At 40.0% G+C, this 23,490-nt stretch overlaps 2 protein-coding genes across 6 annotated transcripts in view; one reads left to right on the top strand and one right to left on the bottom strand.

The window, feature by feature from the left end:
• DCDC2 (doublecortin domain containing 2) overlaps window positions 1–6,278 on the bottom strand; it is a 55,223-nt gene extending 48,945 nt beyond the window's left edge. For 2 of the 5 annotated variants that reach the window (XM_031610043.2, XM_090136854.1), the window contains exons 1-2: window positions 4,820–6,278; window positions 2,608–2,659 (exon numbers count right to left, since the gene is read on the bottom strand). In XM_031610043.2, coding sequence (XP_031465903.2) covers window positions 2,608–2,659; window positions 4,820–5,112 — 345 coding nt within the window. In that variant the 5' untranslated portion in view covers window positions 5,113–6,278. Of the gene's footprint in view, window positions 1–2,607; window positions 2,660–2,737; window positions 3,342–4,819 lie in introns of those variants that run through there. The other 3 variants (XM_090136855.1, XM_090136856.1, XM_031610034.2) reach the window with 2 other exon arrangements.
• Window positions 6,279–11,622: 5,344 nt separating this feature from the next.
• MRS2 (magnesium transporter MRS2) lies at window positions 11,623–23,324 on the top strand. Its single transcript, XM_031610021.2, has 11 exons — window positions 11,623–11,873; window positions 11,961–12,034; window positions 13,110–13,146; window positions 13,749–13,861; window positions 14,209–14,382; window positions 14,950–15,080; window positions 15,743–15,859; window positions 18,663–18,815; window positions 19,683–19,800; window positions 20,588–20,701; window positions 21,759–23,324. The coding sequence occupies exons 1-11, from the start codon at window positions 11,741–11,743 to the stop codon at window positions 21,867–21,869; spliced, it is 1,275 nt and encodes a 424-aa protein (XP_031465881.1). The 5' UTR covers window positions 11,623–11,740; the 3' UTR covers window positions 21,870–23,324.
• The last annotated feature ends 166 nt before the right edge of the window (window positions 23,325–23,490 follow it).

Genomic DNA, 23,490 nt, shown 5'->3' with positions numbered 1-23,490 from the left:
ACGTTGATTTCTTTTTTTCTAATGAAACAAACTGGGAGGATTTATTTTTGAAATTCAATCTAAAATACTGCCTTTTGAAAGCAAAACATTTTCGTGGGCTTGTATCAAAGGTTCTTACAAAGCGTCATGGAAAAACATGATTTATTTGTTTGCTGATGCAAATGCAGCAGAATCAAAAGGAAAATGTAGCAATACTTCTGCTAGTCTTCATGCTAAAACACAGATAGATTTTTGATTTCAAAATGAATGTTTGAAAAAAACACGTGCAAACAGAACTTGTTCCCTCAAATCATTTTAGCATAAATCTATTTAGGCATTAAAACTTCAGTTACTGGCCCCCGAAAGTTCATTTCTAGAATTAAATGATTAGGGCCCAAAAATAATGGTGTTATTCATAAGTCCAGATAAAAATCTGCAAAACATTACCAGGTTTCATTTCATTTTTAGGACTCCTCAAATAAATCAATTACATAAAGTTAAACTTAACTTCACAGAAACCACAGAGACTGCAAACTGAGCCAGGCAGGAGGAAAGAGAGTTGACATAACAGATGGTTTATACTGGTTTTCCTCAAGATGGCTGGAAGTGCTCAGATAATGTACAGTGAGCACTGAATACAGAAGTAAAAGAAGCCTCTCTTATCAAATGTACAACTGTAAATAGAAGGGACAACTTCTGCAAATATTTCTCCAAGCGTTTAGAATTTCTGTTATATTCAGATTCTTTTAAGGATTTGCAGCAAACTCATCAGCTTTAAAACAAACCTTAATATGGCAGACTTGTGCTTATCCTGCTAACTTCTAGTACCAGAACTTGGTTAAGAGGCTTCTGTGGAGACAAATGCTTTCTCACCAAGGGACATTTGGAGTCAGTCACAATGCATGCTATCAATGGGACTTGCACAAAATAGTGAATGTAATCCACCACATTCTCTAGGACAATCAGAAGCAATTTTCTCAAGGTATCTTTTCATCCTGGACATGTAAGAATCATTTTCAGCTAGACACTGTCTCTCACAAACTATGGTACTGTTGACACATTTGGGTGGTCAGAAGAAAATTAGCAAGGACTGGTCATAAATCAATGGTTGGTCAGTTTTTTTTTTTTTTTTTTTAATTTTAGTTTTTATGTCCAGAAATATTTTTATGTGTTAAAGGTTCAGATGAGTTCAATACTGTTGCTGTAAAGACCTTTTCTCTCTGGAAAAAAATAATATGATCTCTTACAAAGATCACAGCTAAAGTTGAGATTAATTATTTGATTCTGTCTGCCTTGCAACAAGTAAATAGCTTCAGCAAGATTCACAGAGGTTGATCAAAAGAGACTCAGGACTGAAATAAGAAAGTGCTGTAGTGAAAAATTGAATTTATGGACAAAAGATACCAGAAAGCTCAGACAGTGCAAATGTGTAGATATATTACTTGTTTTTACTCACAGCTCAGCAACTGAGGTGCATATATACTTTGCTGTCTCATCAGCATTTTTTTCCTTATTCTTTTTAATTGATCTATTTTCTTTGTTAAATACCTTAACAGTGGGGAGACACAAATAATGACACAAAAGCAACAGAGCTCTCTCTACAATGTTCTGGTTAATTGCATACATAAACAAACTGAGGAACAAAAAAAATCCAGCTAAGTGCAAATTTATATGGTTCTTGTAAATCAAACCTCTGACCTCCTGTTGAATTTGTTCTTCCTGTTGACTGTGCCCATTTGAAAAAAAAAAAAATAAAGGAAAAATAATAAAGCAAAGATGACTTACAAAGATACGATAATTTATAAAATGCATGTGTTGTATTTCACTGCCTCTGTATAAGATGTGTCAGAATATCACAGCAAATATCACTGTGGCAATACACCCTGTTTTCTGAAGGGCTTCTAGCACAAGGTGTCTCAAGACATCTGCTATACAAATCACTAAATTGCTAGAAACTTGGCAAGACAGAAGAAATGGAAATGTTTGTGAGCTGATGCTTCTTGTCAGGCAAAGGCTGAAATTCAAATGTTGTGGATCACTGCTATCCATATACAGGATTAAAAAGCAAAATATGAAATAAAGAGCCACATGTCTCAAAAACTCACGTGAAGTTTTTGGAAGCCTGCAGTTGTGTTAATAGCATAACTGTTCAAAAGAAAAAGGTGAACTTAGAAGATAATGGGCTAGAACTCATTAGAAGTTTGCAATTGTCACCGGCAGTGAGTGGAAAAAGCATTTCAACTAAATGTGGTTTTTCAATCCACAAAAAGAGACTTCAAAAAGTCTCTTTTCTAGAGAAAATATAATGTTTGGAAGAAAATTTTCTTGTCCAAAATTCTGGAAGTTCACATGACCATCATCTTAATCTGATTGAAGACCAGTAATGACACCATGCAATTTTCTTTCCTGATAGTTTAGGAGTGGATATAGCAATTCAGAAAGCAGAATGGAAGACCATCAGTTCAGTTCATCACGTTCAGAACAATCAGAGTAATTATCATTGAAATCTTATGTTCAGAATGCTGGATAAGCATATTATTTCTGAACATAATAAATACACATTAGAAACTCAGACATGTCACTAATACTAACTGCAGGTTTACTTCTGAAATATTTCAGACAACTTACCTCATTATTGACTTCAGCAGGCTTTTTCTTTGTTTCTCCTATGTCCAAATAGCTGTGGAAGAAAATCAGAAAATAAGTCTCCAAGCATGTATAACCCTTAAACTGGCTGAACAGGCAGCTATCCAGGTACCCAGACTGCACCAGCTGCAGGCAGCACTGCAAAAGCCTCATGAGCTGGCCTTTTCTCATGAATGCAGCTCACAGTAGCTGCAGGACCTCAGGTTGTTTCTAGCTCTCAGTGTTGTCACTGCTGTAGAATGAAACACTCCAGAATAACATATTTCAAGGTGTTACAATTCCAGGCTTGGAATGGCAGAAATTCATGTGCTAAAGGTGAAAGCAGTTAAGCTAATCACTGAAGATAGGGAAGAAAGATTTGGATCTCGTTATTAAGCATCTGTGGAGTAACAGATGTTACCACTTGAAGTTGAGTGCTGACACTTCCAGCTCCTGCTTTCCTTGGTTACTTTCTCCTTCCATTACACTCCCGCACACAGCTGCCCCACAAATCTTTATTTCAAAGTTCAGCCCTCTCAGTTCTTCATTCTCAGTTTCTTCCAGAACATCATTCCTTCCAATTGACTCCCCTTTCCTCTGACCTGCCTGGCTAAGAAATCCCCCTAATTACCTTTCTGTCTACAATCTACTTAAGAACCAGACCTCTCCAGCCTGCCTTAAATAATGCTTGTAAAACCATTGCTTACTTTTACAGCACTATATAAACACATAACAATAGTGAACAAGGAAATGAAATGGTCATCCAAACCATCCTTCCCACAGGAAGCACAGCATACTCTCAAGGGATATATATATATATATACACAGCACAGTCCACTCTTACTGAGTGCTTTAGGTCACCTTTTCTTTGTTGACTTCAAATATTTGGGTATCCTGTTATGTGTTGCAACCACAGAAGTCTGAAAACTGTCACCACAAAAATCATGAAAAATGAAATAACAAAAATAAATGCCTATTTCCAGCAGAACTCAATCTGAGGCACCCAATTCTATACACAGCACATACTAAAGAAAACAGTTACTTGCTTTTAGCCCGTGGAAAACACAACACGTATGGGAAGGTGAAACAAGATGTGCTGACAATCAACAACGTTAAGCCACTCACGGGACCACAAAATTTAATACCAAAAGACATGGTAGGTCTTTCTTGAGTGTGCAGCAATACATTTGACATGGAAAAGGGACTTCTATTTGGCCTGTCATACATATTCCTCTCTTCCTTTGCTACTGAAGCACAAGAAACATCAATAAATCTCTTGAAGCAGACGGTGACAAAAAGGGTAAGCGTGCTGAAAGAAACTCTGTTCATTAAACACAGAGCTTCATTTTGAAACATACTGAGCTCTCCTGAAAAATGCAGATTCCTCAGTGGTACCTGATCAAGACAAGCAAGGGTCCGTGAAGCAGGTAGTTTATCACAGGAATTCCCAACCATTCAAAGAAAGGGGCTGTTAATTTTGAGATATTTTTCAAGTCAGCTGTAGGATTAATGCCCACAGAGACTGAACAAAGCATATAATTAGGCAGCTGAGACAGTGAAAGTCACTGCCGGAATTAAGAACCTGGTGGTTCAAATCAGAAAGTGCACGTAAAAGCTCAGATTTCCAGTCAAAAACAGATAAAATGTCAGCCTAATTGTTGGTGTCCCAGCAGAGGAAAAGAAAAACAGTCATCTTTTAAATGGCAGCAGAGTTATTCTGTCCAGAAAAAAAGCTATATGCTTACCCCGTATGAATAGAATAGATGGAGATGTGAATAGAATGAGACCTTTTAAAAATAAGCAAGAAAGGAAATGTTGGTAATTAAATTCCCAACAGTTCTGTCACCACAGTTCTGTCAACACTCCTCCTTTCTGGAGCTTCCTTCCTAACATCACCCATCACAAACACAGACACTTGCCCCTCAGCACAGCACATCCATCACACCGTGCTGATGCAGCATGTCCTGAGGATTAAAGGACTGCTTCTCTGTTTCTATTGCTGTGTCAGGGAGTTGCCACTGTGTGACTGATGAAAACTGCAGCTGTTCTACGGTTCACCTCTGAGGCTCTCTTGCAGTATTTTCTGTCACAAATACCTTCTTTTAGTCTGTTTTTGAACAATGGCTAATAAGGGGTGGCAGGAGAAGGAGAGAGGGGTCTGAAATGCTGTTATTCAGGTTCGGTATAAATGTTAAGTTATTTTTCAGCCACTCACTTCAGTTTCTTGAAGGCTTCCCTGCCACCAGCCACATACTGCTCTCCACTCTGCAGCTCCTCCAGCTGCCGGACACGGTGCCCAGCCCGAGGCGTATAGATGTTACGCACAGCTCCAAAAGGTGCCTTCACCCCACCTGTCACCTCTTTCAAAAAGACCTCAAAGTTGGACACTTTCTTCTCATTGATGACAATGCGACGTCCCGGAAAGAAAGGATCTCCGTTGCGATATACCAGCACGCTCTTCACCATCGGCTGTGAGAGGAATGATCCCTTGGTGCTGGGATTAGTCATGCTCGGTGTTCTGCGTAACCAAAGCCACCCAGGGCACTGCTTGCACCTGTCTGTCCTGGGGAAGGTCGCTGCCTGAGCACCGCTCTGAGAACTGCCTGCCTGGGGGAGCCCACAGCAGGGCCCACCTCCCACAGGCAAAGGCGGGGAGGGATCGCAGCGTCCTGTGGGCTCCCAGCACGGCTCTGCTCAGCCTCCCCAGGAGCGGCTCCTCCTAGGAAACCAGATCTTGCCGCGCTGGTGCTCAGGGAGGTTTGTGCAGATGGTGACACACCGCACGGAGGTGTATCCCAAACGGCTGGGAGAATCCCCATGGCCCTCCGTGGTCTTTTTGTCCTGTGGCTTTGCCGTCACGAAACGCCGGCTCTCTTTGGGAACTTCATCCTGCCTCTGCCATTCTCCTCTCTGCTCGGCCAGACAACAGCCCCTTCGGTGACAGCAGACAGAGCCCAGAGTCAACACCACCACAAGCAGGACAGGCGTGCAGTGAGCGCAAATCAGGTGGTGGCTGGGCAAAGGAGAAAGCGCAGAAGTCGGTGCCCAGAGGCGGGGAGAGGGACGTGAGGGCACAGGGCAGAGGGAACCACTTGTCTGCCTAGGATGGTCCGTGTACAAAGCAAGCAAAACACTGAAAGCTCGTATCCACCACCATTTGTTGCATTCTTACTTCCCTTCTTACTATAAAGTACACATCTGAAAAGTGAATGCTTGTCTCACTATGCTGCTTAAGTTGGCTGCAATTCAGAAATGAAGCTTGGTCATGATTTTGAAGGGGAAGGGAGGGAGGGAGGGAGGGAGGGAGGGAGGGAGGAAGGAAGGAAGGAAGGAAGGAAGGAAGGAAGGAAGGAAGGAAGGAAGGAAGGAAGGAAGGAAGGAAGGAAGGAAGGAAGGAAGGAAGGAAGGAAGGAAGGAAGGAAGGGAAGAAGGGAGGGAAAAGATTAAAATTATTGATATCGAAAATCAAGCTTTTGGGTGACCCAGGATTTTTGTATCTATACACAGCTTATTAGTTTCTTTGTTTATTTTTATGTACCTACTCACATGATTCACTCTGAATGTCTTTATGAGATGATATGTGAACATTACTTTTACTGTTTGGGTGCTTTTCTCCAATCCTACCATTCTGAATGGTCAAAGTAGGAAAGTAGCACAAACTTATATTGCACTCATTTAGTAATTGAGTAAATTAATTTAGCTATTTGCATTCTGGGAATATCTAAAAGCTTTTCAATACTCTGATCATTCTTCAGCTGAACAATTCGGATGTAATTTGTTCTCTTAAGAGCTCTATTGCAAGAGCTAATGCCACTGAGCTGGTCCAAACCTGCAGTTCTCTCTGGATAACTTTGGTTAATGAGATTCAGAGCTGGTTTGCCCCACTAAAGCAAGCTCAAATTCAAAAGATTGTGAACACACAGTAGTAGCCTGAAAATCATGAAGATATCCTTGGGCACAAATTCATTTCTTTTTACACAAATAAATCAATAGAATAAAATAAAGAAACAATAGACAAGAAGTAAAATCTCACAGGCTTATTTAACAAACAGATGAGTGTTTCAGTTGATCAAACCATTTTCGACCACAGATTACTTTTCTTTTCTTGAAAACACCTCAGGCATACGTGACTTTCCGCTGTACTTTCTAATGCTATCTGCTTTGCTTTGTCCAGGAAACTGCATAATGAAATGCAAAGAGTTCAGCTCCCCCAGAACTTTGCCACATGTTGGATACAAGGAACCAAAAAACTTGGCAAAAGATGAACAGAAAATGCCTTAAATTCAATCTGAATTCCTTTAACATCATCTCCTTTTCCCCAGTAATTTTTGCAAGACGAAAACTGCTTTAGACTTCCTGCCCAGAACTGTTTAGTGTACAGTGATGATCATTTTTTCAAGCAGATTTCAACACAGGTGCTGGCAGGAATTTTTCATTCTTTTTATCTTGCCTCCTATGATGGGGAAATTACCCTCCTGCTGTGAAGTTACGACAGGGCAGTTAACCATTACAAAAAGAGCAATTTCAGGGTGAGTGAAGTCAAATATGCTACTAATGTTCTTGGTTAACAGTTAAATTTCTCCAGTCCCTGCTGGCTTTCTTCTAGTTAATAAAGGGGAGAACCAGAGATATAGAATCCTTGTTTAGGTACCATTTAACATTCACCCGTTGCTCCCTGAAATTAAAATTTGTATTAAAAACGTGCTTTACTTCTGTGTCAAAAACAGAAGAGCTGATGGTCTTCACGCTGTTCTGCAGTCATGTAGTGATACGTCAACTGCCTGCTATTTTGTGCCAGAGTAATTTACTCTTGCATTCATTAGGACACCTCTGTTACTTCATATAGGGTTACTTAAAATACTATTGCTCTTTACATATGGCCAGGCAGGCTACAATCACTTTTGTGGATGGCAATTATGCTCTGTGATGAGCATCAAGCTGTGGCACAAGGGCATAGCATCAAGCAAGTTCCCTCTTCCTTCAGCAAAACACCTTGAGAACTCTGCTGTGCCTGGATGAGGAGAGATTTGCAACTTGGTGCATGATCCTGACTAAAAGGATCCATGACTACAAAACATGAGGTCTTGGAGGCATAACCGTGTCCTAGTCCCAAAGAAAAAAAGGTTGACAGTGTACGGTAAGAGTAAGGATTCTAAACACAGGGAATGAATGTCAGCTTGTTCTATTGTGCAGCATGCTAAGAATTACATATAATAATTACAACTTTGTCCAGCTTATCTAAAAATCAGACTAACCAATAGTAGCTGCTGTTTGTAATTCAAGAGTAACTGGCTTGTCTGCACTGACAGTTGAAGACACACAAACACCAGGTGGTTCAACTCTCATGCACACACTACATGGAAGAAATACAAATCTGATGCAGCTTTAAATTGTAAAACCCATGTCAGAGCAATTTTACCTGTGTGTATTACAGAACTGCCAGAACAAAAACCACTTAGAATGCCAGCATCAATTATTTTTGCTAAAAGAAGGAATTAGAAGTTCACAATTCAAGCTGCTTCTTTTGATGACACAAGTCTTGAGGCAGAGGAGGTGGAGAGGGGTTACACAGTGAAAAGGATTTGGAAGCCCTTAGAGTACACAAGGAAATGGTTTCTTTTGGAAAAACAAATTCCAGATGGATAGCATAAACGTAAGAAACACCCTTCATCTAGTCTTTTTTACAGTAAAGAAAGCAATGTCAAGTAGCTTTCCGGGCAAAGATTCCTCAGTGTGTTACAACAGTTAACCCCAATCCAGGCACCTGAGATTATGAGCTGAATACTCCCGACTCTTTCAGCTAAAATTACTCTAAGTATGATTATGATGTATTTAATTTTCCCTTGAGGTGTTTCCTTTTCTCTCTCTGTAATCATGTTCGGATGTAGCAATGCAAAACATCCACCAGATGCAAATCTACTGACTGGAAGCAAATGTATGATTTTTGATTAATCTGTTAATTTATTTTTTTTTAACAAAAAAAAATGAACAAAATAGCCTCCCGTGAGTACTTAGAATCACAGAATCATAGAACAGCCTGGGTTGAAAAGGACCTCAAAGATCATCAAATCAGGTGAAGAAACGGATAACAGGTTCTGACACATCTTTGCAAAAAAGACTAATTAAATGTATAAATTTTGTCTTCTTTGAGCACAGAACCAACAAAGATATAATAAAAATGGGAGGTAGTCTGTATCTCTTTCTGCCATAATTTTACCAAAAAGTTCTCAATACAGATTTTTAGAAACTTTTCTGATGCTATCTATGATTTCCTTCTCTGCGTACTTTTCTTTGGTGCCTCTGTTTCTTTGGTATTTCTGTATTTTCTCCTCCGCATATCCCAGCTTCTGTCAGATCAGACCTTCACTTCTGCAGTGAAATTCACCTGGCAGTGGAACAAGTTGCTCAAATAATTCAACCTTACAAATGACTTGTGTTTTGGATGGCAATTTCATGGCTGAACAAATCTGTGCAAGAGCTATCCTCTCATTCAAGATAAATAGACGATAGCTGTCACACTCATTTGTCCCACAAGCAGCAGATGACTTGTTCTATTTATTTTTTTAATTATGATGAAATAGAATATTCCTTCCAGAGTTTAGCATCACAGGAGACACCAGATAACTGACACATGCATACAACAGAAGCAACCAGTGGCTCATGGCTATGTAGGCCTGCAGTAAAAAGAAGGCAGCTGTAAATCTCTGGGAGGGATGTACAATTAGACACTGTCTCTGTGCTTCAGAACACATCCCTGGCTGCCAGTTCATACCAACACATTGCCTTCACCTCTAAAAATAAGAGATGATATTTAGCTATTGTCCGCTCTTTCAGACAATTATGATGATAACTACCTAACACAGATATAGTGAGATTCAATACCAATCCTTAACGGCACTTTTTCCTGTTTCATCATACATGTCAGAATTCACATCAATATGTATTTGCTGTGAATTTATGTCATCTTATTTTCAACAGTTCTCTTGTGAAGGCAGACAGGATAACAGATGAACAAAAGAAAACAAGCAGATAATATATTTTCCCCTTTTTACTGAGTACTGTGAAGCATCAGCTGGGTAAGACTTGTTGCAAATTCATTAAGCATAAATGTCTGATATTCTTCAGATCTTTCTCTATCTTTTGCATTCTAAATGTATCCAGTTTACAGATGTGGGAATGGAATGTTGTTTCTGCATTTGATATTAAAAAGAGCAATTGGTTTGAAGAAGTAGAACATAATGCATTTGTATTCTGTAGCTTATCCTTAGAAATAGTTGATCAAAGAAGTAAAATACTGTATATGTTAGCGGCATGTTTTAGAAACATTATTACTGAATTATGTGATTAATTCTTTCTTGCAAGACTGGAATAGTTGTTACATGTTCCAAACAATGTGAGTGTACTGTTAGGGATTAGAAAACATATTGTAGAGTTTTTCTGTTAGGATAAGAAACTCCCAGCAAAAGAAAAACAGATTTAGCAAACATCAGAGAAGTCAGGGCCTCTACACAAGGCCGGGCTGTCTCACTCCATGGGAACGTTGGGATGTGAAGGCAGGCACCAGGATACTCCCCTGTCTTTCTTATCTTTGTAAAAAGGACAAGCAGATATCCGCAAAATAATGATCAGGTGTGGAATAAGTTAATTAATTAACTACAGATTTACACTTACGCAGCAAAAATTTATGTTTGTCCAGTGTTTCCATGTTTAGTGAAGCGTCGAGAAGATTGTGAACCTGAACTACTCAGCCAGTGAGGAACTAGGGGAGAAGGAGATCAGCGTCGGGGAATAGGGAATAAAAGATGTCACTCTGTTTTCTGTGTACTCTCCTGCTTACAGGAGGCCCGCCATTGCAATTGCAAATAAATCCTGCTTTATCAGAGATACCATCCTAGAAAATTATTTGGATATTTCCTACACAGAAGCTGCATGTAGTTGCCAGCAAAGGTACATGTTAGTTCCCTGCTCTCCTGCAGCATTTTCTGTGCTGTCTGGCACTTCCAAGTTTTGTTTCGTTTGAGCATCTCTCACATCTAAGAGTATTAAGTTAAATTTGTGCACACTGCCACCTGCTGTGGTTAACCAAAAGCTGAAATACCAGTATTCCTGGTGATGGATTTCAGTGTTTTTATGCAGCGTACAGGTGCCAGCATTTGCATTCAAGTATCCTCACCCTAAAACTGAAAGATTATATTAGCCTCAGCCTACACGTATATGCTGTAACAAGCAAAAAAAAGTTTTTAGTTAATCATTTCCTTGTTCGGTCATTTATCTTTGTGCAAAGCATGCATAATTCCATATGTTACATTACTGAATGTCGAACACGTGCCCATGTCAGCACATTTATGGACACACACACACACATTGTGGTGGAATCGGGGCCTGGAGAAGAAAAAAAGGGCCTGGTGCCTGCCCTCAGGTCGCTTCCATCCAACTTCCCTAATGTACCACGTGTCTGAGAGAAGCTGCTGTGCTACTAACGACACTGTTAGGCCACTAAGGTGATCAGAGGGCTGGAGCAGCTCTCCTGTGTGGAAAGGTTGAGGGAATTGGGATTGTTTAGCTTGGAGAAGTGAAGGCTGCGGGGAGACCTCATTGTGTCCTTCCAGTACTTGAAGGGAGCGTATAAACAGGACGGGGAACGGCTGTTTACATGGGTGGATGATAGTGATAGGACAAGGGGGAATGGTTTTAAACAGAGACAGGGGAGGTTTGGGTTGCATGTTAGGAGGAAGTTTTTCAGCCAGAGGGTGGTGAGGCACTGGAACAGGTTGCCCAAGGAGGCTGTGGATGCCCCATCCCTGCAGGCATTCAAGGCCAGGCTGGATGTGGCTCTGGGCAGCCTGGGCTGCTGGTTGGTGACCCTGCACGGTGCAGGGGGTTGGAAACAGATCATCATTGTGGTCCTTTTCAACCCAGGCCATTCTATGATCCTATGATTCCATAAGCCCCATCCAACCAGGCTGTCCCTGTATCCCAGACACAGAAACAGACCAAAGATTCGATCTCAACGCTTCCTGTGAAGCACGGTTCCGCACCGCCGAGCCGCCGTACAGCTCGCTCCGCCCAGAGCAGCCCGGCTGCGGCTGCGCACAGGGAGCCGGGTCGGGCCGCGTTGTGGCGGCGCGGTGCGTCCATGCTCCGCGCCGTGCTGCCGGTTCTACCCCGCGGCTGGTCCCGCCTGCGGGCCGCCCCGGGGCTGCCGTGGGGTTCCGGCCGTGCTCAGCGGGTTGCCGCGCCGCCGGGCGTTCGGGGGCTGCGCTGGGCTGGTGAGCGGCGGCGGGGAGGCGGGCGGGTGAGGCGGGCTGTGCCGGGTTCCGGCGGTGCTGGCAGCGGAACGGCTTGTCTTCCTGCAGGTAAACTTTACCGGCGTTTCACTACGGAAGCTTCTCAAGCCACCTTAGCCAGCGTATCTCCTGTGTTTGCGGTGGTGAGTACAGGCGGGTAGCAGAAGTACTGATGATCCTTGTGTCCCTCCCAGCTCAGGGGTTGGATGTGATGATCCTTGTGTCCCTTCCAGCTCAGGGGTTGGATGTGATGATCCTTGTGTCCCTCCCAGCTCAGGGGTTGGATGTGATGATCCTTGTGTTTCCCTTCCAACTCGGTGCATTCCGTGGTTCGGTGATGTTCTGGTTGCTTTGAGCTGTTTTCTGATTTGAGGACCAGATGTGGTTTCACCAGGATGAATTTCCAAGAGAAAGTGTTTGCTGGATGTTCTCTTGCCTTATCTGACTTGACAAATAAGCCCTTAAAAAGTACTGCCATTCTTATTGAGGCTTACTAGTGGCTTTCACAGATGTTGTTCCCATGTCACGTTAACTGTAAGCCTAAACAAAGGTAGGGGCTGGGGACAAACAAACTCCTCAAAATGAGGCAGCTGTTCTCAGTTTGTATAGGCAAGGGCTCCTATGCAGTCATTCTGTGAGATCCATGCATATGGATCCGTGTGCCCGTGTAATTTGTGTTGCAGCTGTGCTGGAGCGTGGGCTTAGGTGTGTTTTGGTCGTGGAAGTTTTATTTCTGAAGCCACTAATAAGGAATTAAGCTGTGTGGCTTATAAGCAAGAGAACAAGCTATAATTAAGCCTCAATTATTTCCATTAAAATAATTTTGCCGGGAGACAAAAGTCTGAAATGAATAAGCTAAATGACAAATGCTAAGAAGGATGCAAACTGAATGCAACACTTGGCATAGGGCCTGCCTACCACATTTGTCTTATTCATTATTTTTTAAATGTTATGTTTAATTTTTTTTTAAAACGTATCTTGCTATTTCCATGAGTATAATAATCCGAAATGTAAGGTACCCTCTTATGCTGCAGCATGTCTGATCCTCTGTAAATTGCCACCTTCCCAAGGTTTGGATGTAAAGGTCCTCATACGCTTGTTTTGTGCACACAGTGCAATGTGTGGCTGCAAAATCTTAGTTGAGATGAACAGTTTAGAAAAATATAAGAAGTTAGTTATTCTTCATAGCTTATTTTCCCCTTTTTTCTACTCCTCTAGATGAAGCTTGACAAAGAGGGAAATGCTACCTTTTTTGGTGAGTTTTTTGTTGTGTTTTCTTTTTTTTTCTTCTTTCTTCTTGCTTAAAACTCAGTTAAGTGTCTGCGTTGGGTAGAAAATCACATTCAAGCTACTTCACTGTTTATTTTATTAATCTGGCGTGTTTCAGTGCTTCCTCTGCTTTGCTACCTTCTGTAGATTTTCATAGCATCTTCATCATCTCAATATTCGTATATTTTTAATTTTCATATTGAAAGTAACACACATGATCCATCCTAGGAAGGTCATTCTTTGTTTTTCTGCTGTTTAACCAGCATGCTACTTTCCTATTCTGCTGTTTCCCCTCCTATGGAATTACTTGTGCTTTCACAAACCAACCATTTCACTTCTGACACTATATTAATTATTGTGGCATTCTTCTTTACTTACATCTATAATTTTTCTCTTTCCACTCAAGATACAATCTTCTAAACTTCCTAAAAAAAATCAATTTCAAGGAGCAATCAGTGGGATGAAAACAGTTTTAAAGATTGCACAGCTTTTTTTGTTTTGTTAGACTGAGTAGCAGACTAAAATGCAATTTCAGGGGATGCATGCTTGTCCCCTAAACATTTTCATATAAAAATATTTTTATGATAGAGAAGAAGAAGACAGAATTGTACCAGGAACTGGGTCTTCAAGCTCGAGATCTAAGATTTCAGCACCTTATGAGCATTGCAACTAGGAACAACAGGATCATCATGAGAATGGAGGTAACGACTTCCCTGTAACTCAGCGTAAACTTGAACCATCTTAGCTTTCTCTTGCATTTCCTTATGCAATTCTTTTTGTAGCAGCTATCTGTGATGTGTAATCCAACTGCAAATATGTTTGGAGCTCTGCCTCCTTGACCATACCCCATTAGTGCAGGATTGATTTGAACAATTTGGAGTGCACTGGGAGCTCACTGTTAGTGAGGTTCTGTTATTTCCCTGCCTGAAAAGGTGTTCGAAGAGTGCCTTTCTCTAAGTCTAGATTACATAATAACAAGGTTTGAAATCTTCAGAGGTTTGGTGTTGTTTTTTTTTTCAGACTTCTACATGTATTCTGTCTTTTTCAGTTCTTAAAGGCTGTCATAACACCGGAGTTTCTTCTGATATTAGACTATCGTAATTTAAATCTGGAACATTGGCTCTTCAATGAACTAACATCTCAACTGTCTGGGGAAGGTCAACTAGTTACATATTCCCTGCCCTTTGAATTCCGAGCCATAGAAGCAATACTGCAGTACCGGGTGAGCTGTCTGCATTTTAAGTTGTGTTGAAGCTTTTGCTTCATAGGAAAAACATTGATTTTTTTCTTATGTTAACATTTATACATCCATAATTGTGTATGTATTCCATGCTTATTGTAGGAGGTCACAGGGGGTGTTGTGTTTTTTAAGGTTTTGTGTATTTCCATTTCCTCCTCTAAAAAGTGCTAATTGAAAAGTTCATTGAGGGAACAACTTGGATATGGATGCAATAGGCTTCGTCATGGCGTGGAAAAACAAAGAGCTAATTAGAGTATCTTTTTAAGTTATAGTTTCTAAGTTATAGTTGAAATAGAATGCTGTGCAGAAGCACTGAGAGCTTCTTGGCAATGAGTTCAAGCTACCCTTAGAATCTATGCTAGCTAGTAATGTAACATTTCTAGATAAACTGCATGTGAAATCCATGCAGCAAGTATTGCCTGGGCATTTGAAAGTAGATTGTATTAATTGCCAATTACTGTGAATTCTGTATTTAGACAGTCGAGTCAGTTGCCCAAGCCACTCTAAAGGGATTGTTTAATTCTTATGAAGGATCATGTTGTTATCTAGATCAGCAGACTGCAAGGGAGACTTAATACTTTGCAGCCTCAGATCCTTGAGACACTGGAAGCTCTAGTGGATCCCAAGCTTTTGTCTGTGGATAGGAGTAAACTCCACATTCTCCTGCAAAATGGCAAGAGGTAAATAAGCTATGCAGAGACTAGAAGGTGACCATAGAAAAATGATATCTATTATGAATTTAATAGCTTACTGTAATGCTGTGTTGTGCATCTTGTAAATGTGAAAAACAATATAGGAAATACTTAGTGATATGGGGAAAAACAGAAAATATATTCTGATTTGTCAGAAATACAGACGAGCTTCTTAAGTAACACACCTAATACAACAAAATAACATCTAAGAGAACAAAATAACATCTAGTAAAACAAAATAGCATTTTAATCCCCATAGTGTAAAACCAGCTAGCCATTGGTTCTGTGCTTTGTGGTTACTAATACTAGTTACACTGGTATCTTTATTAGCCTGTCTTAATGGTCAGTGCAAATATGCTTTTCCTACTTGCTCACAGAGTGCTCTTTTTTTTTTTCTTTCTTTTAAATATATCTGGAAAATACAGCTGAATCTCTTTCAGCTGTGTTTGTAGCTCTCTGGTTCTCATATCACTGCCACTGCTGAACGTAAGGTCTCTAAAAAGTTTTTTTTTAGAGCAGCTCTCAAAACCTTCTAAAGAACTCTTCCCTGAGTATTCAGACTGGCAAGGGTGCTATCAGAGTCTTCTAAAAATGACCTCTGTGTGTTGGTGCCAGTGGGATTACTGACCTTCTGCCCGTTCTTTCTTCAGCTTATCAGAACTGGAAACAGACCTTAAAGTTTTCAAAGAAACAATTCTGGAGATCTTAGATGAAGAAGAGTTAATTGAAGAGCTCTGTCTGTCTAAATGGACTGATCCGCAAGTATTGTATGTATATTATGAAACCAGATACTTTTGAAAAAGTGTGTTTTGCTTAAGGAGAACTTGAATAGTGATCTCAATGATCCCCTCCAAAAAAAAAAAAAAAAAAGAAAGAAAGAAAGAAAAAGACTTCTTTATTTTCTTTAAGCCTTAATGCTTGCCAATTCACAAATGGTTATCTACTATTTTAGAAAAGAACTCCAGTAGCATAGTTTCAAATAGCTCGTAACATAGCAGGCCAGTCCATCTAGTATGTGGGATGTGGGCCAGGTGGCAGAAGAAGAAAAAGCAGATTTTATTTTTCAGTACAAATGAACGAGTTCTGGGAGAATTGTCTTTGATTTCATCAACAAACCAAAGTTTTTAAACAAGTTTTTAAAACTTGTCTTGAACAGGTCAGACACCAGTTCTTTTGTTAGGAGTGTTCTGAACACCTTGCTTGCAGCTTATTGCTCATTAGCAGAACTTGCATGAGGGTGATCTTGATGATTGTGTAAATGCACTTAAGAACAGCATTTCAAGAAAAATGCACACACAACTTGCACTCTCTCAAGTCCTAATGAAGGATGACACGCAGCAGCACAAGTCACTTTAACAAAAACTGAAAAGGAAGAAGACAGTGTATGTCAGATTCCACTGTTTTGGGCTGAACAGTTTTTAGATCTTGGACGTAGACATTATCTTTTTAAGTAGACAGTGAAAAATACCTTTCAGGTCCTTGGAGAAACTGCTGGTAATACTTCTGCTTAACCACACTGTACGTGGATATATTGATACTGTTCACACAGTACTGTGTGAAATCAGGAAATAAGTTTGTTGCCCTGCACAGCTTAGTCTAAACATGTGATAGAAAACTGGTATCCTGGAAGTGGGATGTGGTTTGCACTTGTGATGCATCTGTTGGAATGGTGATGCATCTGGGAAGGCTCTGAATTCCAGGCTGTTTCTAAGTCTTTGTCTTGCCTTTTTGCTATCAGCCCTTGTTTGGCCTTCATATGAGCTGCTGGCAAATCTCATAGTCAAAATGTGTAGGGAACACCAAGAAGAGATACTAAGGTCACCTTGCTCTCTCATGCAAGGAGAAAGGTGAAGTACTTTCTGCAAGACGTGGCCACTGAATGAGACTACAAGAGGTGACGTGAGGTTGTGAAGAGTGCTGGAGCCATGCAGCAGGATGTTGTGAGACAGTCCATGCGTAAGGCACACTTGCAAATACTGTCCAGAACAGTGTCTCTGCATGCAGCCTGGCAGTGTGTGGACAGCTCTTTTGACCCCAGGACACAAAGGGTGTGTGATATGTGATGAAATCAAGAAGCCTGTCTGAAGAGGTCTGAAGGAACATGCATAGTAGGCATGTTGGTGCCATCAGAGGTCATTTGCAACAGGAATGATGAGCTGAGCCCAGAAGGAAAAGATGAGGCAAACATCCTATGTTCTGTGAGGAACAGTAGTGTGTCAAAGATTTATGAGACAGATGGAGTGTAATTTCTGAAAGCAGATCAGATGGCACTTGTTTTCAAGTTTTTATGGCTATTGTTTTCTTTTTTGCACACACAGATGAACCAGTATAAAGATATGTAAAGATACTCATCAAATAGGAGCTTGAAATGAATCTGTAATATAGCAGATTGTACTCTGAGGCTTTTCAGATCCCCAGCCTAGCTCCTCTGCATGAGATAAAAGACCCTCTAGTTCTGTAGGACTTGGAAATCAGCCTGGCTAACTTAAGATTTCTGCTTCTTAAGTGAGATACAAGGTCTTTAGTATGTTGATTCTTAAGATATACCACTGACTTTCATGGAAAACCATTTCAGAGTGTCAGCAATGCCAGAAAGAGTTTCTATAGAAAGTTTAGTCGCTTTAAAGAAAAGAAGCCATTCCAAAAAGTTAAAAAGAAGGTGAAAAACCTTCCTGGCTTTTCTGCTAATTTCTGGTCTCTTCTGGATCTTGGGTACCTCAGCTTTTGTCTACGTGGTGAAGAATCCAACACACCACCATAAACTTATGTATCTGTTCTAGAGAAGGCTGCTGCCTTGGCATTCTAGACCATATGTGTCCAACTTGTTACTTTTACGTTTTTGTTGCCTTCTTTTTAAATGTTTTAATAATATTTTTTTTTTTTTAATGATATTGTGTTACTTACATTATACTATATTATACATTTTGTATGTGGCCCAAGGCAGTTCCTCTTCATTCAGTGTGACCCAGGCATGTCAGTAGGTTGGACTCCCATATCCTAGACCATACAGTAACATCAAAGTCGCTCAGACTTCACTTAAGAGAGCAGTATCATCTGTTTGACATTCACCTTTATAGGCAGCTTCATGCTCACAAGAATGTTGTGCAATAATTACTAAGTATAGCTAAAACTGTTCACAACTGAATTGTTTGAATGCATACCCAAATCACATCCTTTACCATGTAATCATGTGCTGACTTGGTTTTTTAGTTCTTGGACTTTTTGACTGCACCATTATTAACTTCCACCACTTGAGGGCACCAAGAAATTATCTCCTTTCAAAAATGTCAGTGCTTCATAACTTATATATGAAAAGGTTAGATTTCATGTTGTTATACATGCCTTGAGCACATCAAATGCTAACTCAAAACAACTGACTGCCTGTACTGATCAGCTGATGGGAAGTAGGGAAAGCATTTTATGCTGTACACGTTAGTGGAGGCTCCTTTCTCAATTTCAAGCTTTGGATTTTGAGGTCTGGTGTCAGATAGCACTCTTGACTGTTGCTCACAACTCTTTAATGGGCCTCGTCTTAATGACTGATAATACACTATAAATTATTTCTCACAGTGAGGAGAGCACATCTGGGATTGACCATGCAGAAGAAATGGAGTTGCTGCTGGAGAACTATTACAGACAGGCAGAAGATCTTGCGAATGAAGCTCGTGAGCTCAGAGTACTGATTGATGATTCAGAAAGTATAATATTTATCAACCTGGACAGGTTAGCTGTGCTGTCTGTTGGACTGACAAAAGCTGAACAGAACACTGCCTGTTCTTTCTCAGATCACTGCTGAAGGGTGGAGAATTCTGTTTTTATGAGGGTTTGAATGGACTTGCAGTAAGCAGAACTGAAATTCATATTGAAATAAGAGCCTGTCTGGGCTACTCAGATGTGCAGTCCAAGTTGCATTATCACCTTAAGCAGTGATTCAAGAATGAATGATTGTATTTCTTTCTCTGTATTACAGTGTTTACTACATATTAGTTTTTAACTGAAAAATAATTGTAGCTTGCATTTGGAAGTGCATGCCACGTTGTATTTGAGGTTACATTTTGATATCTTTCTCCTGTTTACTGAGGAGTTATCTGTAGAAATAATTGGTGGATGCTGCATCAGGAAGCCACGGAAATTCTTTATGGCAAGAGCTGAAAATGGAATTGCTCAGAACAGGCTTAAGGTTATAGTCTGCAGCATTTACTTATTCTGCTTCTTTGTAAGCATATTAATTTGCAAAATAACAAACCTCTTGTTGACTGTGAATACTCACGTAAATTTCAGCCATCTGGTAGTGAGGGACAGAGAGAGTTCCTTGGAATTTTACTGTTATTCTGTGCATGTACCTCTAAAAAGCAAGTGATGCCAGAAAGTATGCTGATGGTTACACAACCTTCTGTATTAGAGGTATATTGATGCAGCAGTGTCAAAGTGGAAGCCTTCTTATGCTTTCATTTCATGATTTGATCCTGTGCAACCTAATTTTAGCATGTCTTTTTGTAGTTTATTTTTGATACGTGCTGTATGGAATTTAAGAATGTATGCAGCAGATAATTTCTGGATTCCCCTTACAAATATTTCTTCCTTCTTTAGCCACCGTAATGTGATGATGAGGCTGAATTTGCAACTGACTATGGGGACTTTCTCTCTTTCACTCTTTGGACTCATAGGAGTTGCATTTGGTATGAACTTGGAGTCATCTCTTGAAGAGGTAAGGAATGAGCATTGCTTTTATCAATGACATAAAATTCATTCCCTGCTCTTATAGTTCGTTTTACATTCAGTAAGACTCAATTTTTGCCACAGATAAAGCTCCAGATTTATGTTAGTGTGCAAAATAAGAATAATACTGTCTTTAAGACAGTAATTCACATTAGTGCAGTCATCTTTTTGAAAGCAAATTATTTCATGGCTTGTAGCACCATATTACAGGCTTTTTTGTCTATAAAAGAAACAATAAAAGCATGCTTAAGTACGGACTGACTGTAAAACAATGTTCAGTTTTCTTTAACAATGGCTTTGCTTCTGAAGAGCCCAGCTTAGCCTTCCTGTCTGGCAAATAATCAAGGTATCCCGGCACACCAGAGGGAAATGCTGTACTGTCAGTTACGTGATTATTCTCAGACTGGTGATAGTATTTGCAATTGTATGTGTTGTTTGAAAAGAGATGTTAAAAAAAAAACAACAGGAAAACTAGAAAGACCTCTTCTTTTCCAAATACGTTAAATAGAAATGGTTGAATTTCCAAACTCCCAATGAGAGAAGGAAAGCTGCCTTGGACAATAAAAGAGAAAAAATACATTGGGTTGATTCCCAAATAGGTTTGCTATGAAACAGCTCTTTTTTGTTTTTTCCTTTTTTGTTTTGGCTATTAAGGATAGTTTACCACTTTCCTCACGTAAAGGAGAAGAATGCTGGTGGGGAGTGAGAGATTTTCTTTGGATAATTGCTTTTCTGAAGTGAGAATTATGTTACTAATGGTGTCATTCTGCTTTTAGGACCCCAGAATCTTTTGGCTGGTGACTGGGATTATGTTCCTGGGAAGTGGCCTGATATGGCGGCGTTTGCTTTCCTTCCTCGGGCGGCACCTGGAACCTTCATTACCTCCTCATGTATGTATGGTTGCCTAGGATTTCTGCTTCAGAGCGTGTATACAGTTCATCTCTAAAGGAGGAAACGTGCAGTTGTAGAGGGGTGGATCATAGAGCTTGTGAGGAGTGAAGCTATGTCTTTCTTCCTTGTCTTGATGAAAAAGGTTCTCCCTGGTTGGAGTGAATGAGGTGGAAAGCCGAATACTGGTGCAGTATATCTGAGCAGTAAGATATTGCAGGCTTTTGAGAGATGCCTTGTTTACTTCTGTGTAGGAGCCTGAGGGAAGCTGAGGATTATGGGAGAAGCAGCCATAACCTGCCTTCTCAGCTGCTGCAGCAGTCTCTTCTTAGTGGGGAACATAAGGGATGCTGCTCTCCTCCTCCCACCTGCATGCTAACACTGGATCTGTGATCCCTTTCTCATAAGAGATGAAGATAAAAGGAAGATAAGGACAGGTACCAGCCGCAACATCTTTCTGAAGAATGGTGCTGTGGTTCTGATGTCCCAGTGCTTAGAAATTTGCAGTAGCTTCTCACATGCAAGGCAGCTGTCCTTGCCATTTGTGCTAATAGCATCACTGAGCCATATGTCACCAAGACATATGAAGATTTCCAAGGAGGCAGTCATCAAAGAAGAAAAAATGTGTATGAGTCATTTTCCTTGTTCACTACTCTTTGCTGCCAAAAGTTAGTGGACTGTATTGTCTGTCTATATTCTATTCTCTAATAATTGTGATAAGAGTATCAGTGGATTCAAAAGTTATGTTTCTACAAGTGACGAAGGAGAGACCCAGATTAGGCTCCTTTTCTTCCCTCCCTCTCTTGCCATTAAGAGGCAGATGGAAGTAGTTCATTGTTAATTGCCAACTGTGGCTACAAGTAACACGATTGTCCTCAAGCATTGCTCAAGACCGACTGCAGCGTGTACTTTCTTGGAGAAATGTTCTGAAAGAACAGTATCTGTCTCATCCCTACTGAAAATGAGAGGAAAAGCAAGATTCAGGCCTCTCTTGATTTCCTTCTCCTGCATATAGAGCAATTTCTCATGTAATCATAGGCTATTTTGTTTCTTGCTTAGGTTCCTGCAGTTTTGAAAAAATCCCAACCAGCAGCTCGAAGAGTGGAGATAAAGAACAGCCTTAAAGCAGAAACTTTTGGACTGAGCAGAAGCACACTGGCAAACCAATAGGAACAGCAGGAATGAAGAGATACTTATTGTTACAGTGTGAACTTTGGACACTTTCCTTTCATTTGTTCTTCCTTCCTGAAAATGTTAAGAATTTATAAACTTGCTAATTTAATACATAAAACATATATGCCAAAAACATATGGTGATATTTTAATACTCACACATAAAAGGAGGGAAACTGAAGGGAAGACAGTGACATGCTTTTCACAACAGTCTCACCTCCACCCCATATATGTTCCGTTAGATTTCTGTATCACATACTTATTTCAAGCTTCTTCCCAACACTTCTTCATGTAACAGGTTTTCATAAAGAGCAGCATCCTCAGCTTAAGGATGACAGCAGTCAGCATTCATCAGTAATGGTTCTCTGGTTCTGAGCTGCAGGTTTAGGAATCTACTTTCAACTACCAAAGAAAAATCTACCCCCAAAGTGTCCTTTTTATTTATTTATTTTTAAAGCTTTGCTAAATGAACTGAATTGATTTTTCAGAAGCCAAAAGCACGTGTGCATCTTTGTAAAGCACTACTTCAAATTTGACAGTAGCCAGAAATGATATGGCTTATCTTAATTTAAGTGAGCTTTGAAACATGACTTACTGTGGGTATTACTGAACAATTTAAGCCCAAACTATATGCACTCTTAATAACTTGAAAAGCAGGTCCATTAATAATGTGTACTGTAGTTGTTGTCTGCTGCTATTTCAGTATGCATGAACATAGTTTGTGTCCTGTGTTGGACTAAAAGTAAGTAAAATTCTTATTGTCACTATTTGTGTTTTTTCTTAGGATTCATCTTTGAGTCCTTTGAGGACATGGCTCTCTACTGGCTTGTTTCAGTCTGTAGAGGAAGTAAAAATACCTTTCCGAATCAGGTTGCTAACTGTCTAGGGTTTTGTTTGGGCTTTTTGAACTTCAGTAACATATAGGAAAGAAAAAGCAGGATTCAGGCCTCTCTTAATTTCCTTCTCCTGCATATAGAGCAATTTCTCATGTAATTATAGGCTGTTTTGTATCTTGCTTGTATATGTATAATACAATATGTATACAAGCTTGTATGATGTGTTGACTCCTCTTCCTGTTCATAACTACTTACAGCATAATCAAAGCACTGACCGACTGCTGTCCTCTTTATGGACATATACAAACTTTTAGTGGTTTTCATACCATTCAAGTAACTAAAATGCATTAAAGTGCAATAAAATTACTGTGAGATCACACACAGAAAAAACAAAGCCAGGAGAATATATTGACTCCAGAATATATTGGTATCAGCAGGTTTTGTTTATAAAAGAAAAAAAAAATCTGCCCTTATAAACACATGGCTTGTTTTGCCTCATAGAATTATCCCTAGATTTGGTAGATAAGTATTTTGTTCAGTGCTCCCTGTTCCATCCAGTTACTACTTCCATGAAGTGCAGATTTTGAAGTAACTCAGCTGCGAAGTTATTTTTCCTATTTGGGTGATAAGGTCCCCAAAATAGATGTCAGAACACATCAAGCTTATGTTTGCCTTGTCATCTTTATGTTTTTTTTAAGAGAACCTGCCACAGAAAGAATTCTTAAGAACATAAGTTGAGATGTGTTATGCTTAAGTATGGCCCTTAGAAATCTGTGCTATTCC

The sequence above is a fragment of the Phasianus colchicus genome, chromosome 3 (assembly GCF_987193195.1).
Source record: "Phasianus colchicus chromosome 3, bPhaCol1.hap1.1, whole genome shotgun sequence".
Classification (NCBI taxonomy): domain Eukaryota; kingdom Metazoa; phylum Chordata; class Aves; order Galliformes; family Phasianidae; genus Phasianus; species Phasianus colchicus.
Note: the sequence above shows the minus strand (reverse complement) of the source record. Positions and strands in the feature narration are given on the sequence as shown.

What these genes read in the sequence shown, in the direction of transcription:
- MRS2 (XM_031610021.2), top strand. Translation starts at nt 11,741, where the DNA reads ATGCTCCGCGCCGTGCTGCCGGTTCTACCCCGCGGCTGGTCCCGCCTG. An exon ending in GGGAAATGCTACCTTTTTTG is followed by an intron (nt 13,147 to 13,748) that starts GTGAGTTTTTTG and finishes TTTTTATGATAG; the next exon opens with AGAAGAAGAAGACAGAATTG. An exon ending in AAGCAATACTGCAGTACCGG is followed by an intron (nt 14,383 to 14,949) that starts GTGAGCTGTCTG and finishes GTTGTTATCTAG; the next exon opens with ATCAGCAGACTGCAAGGGAG.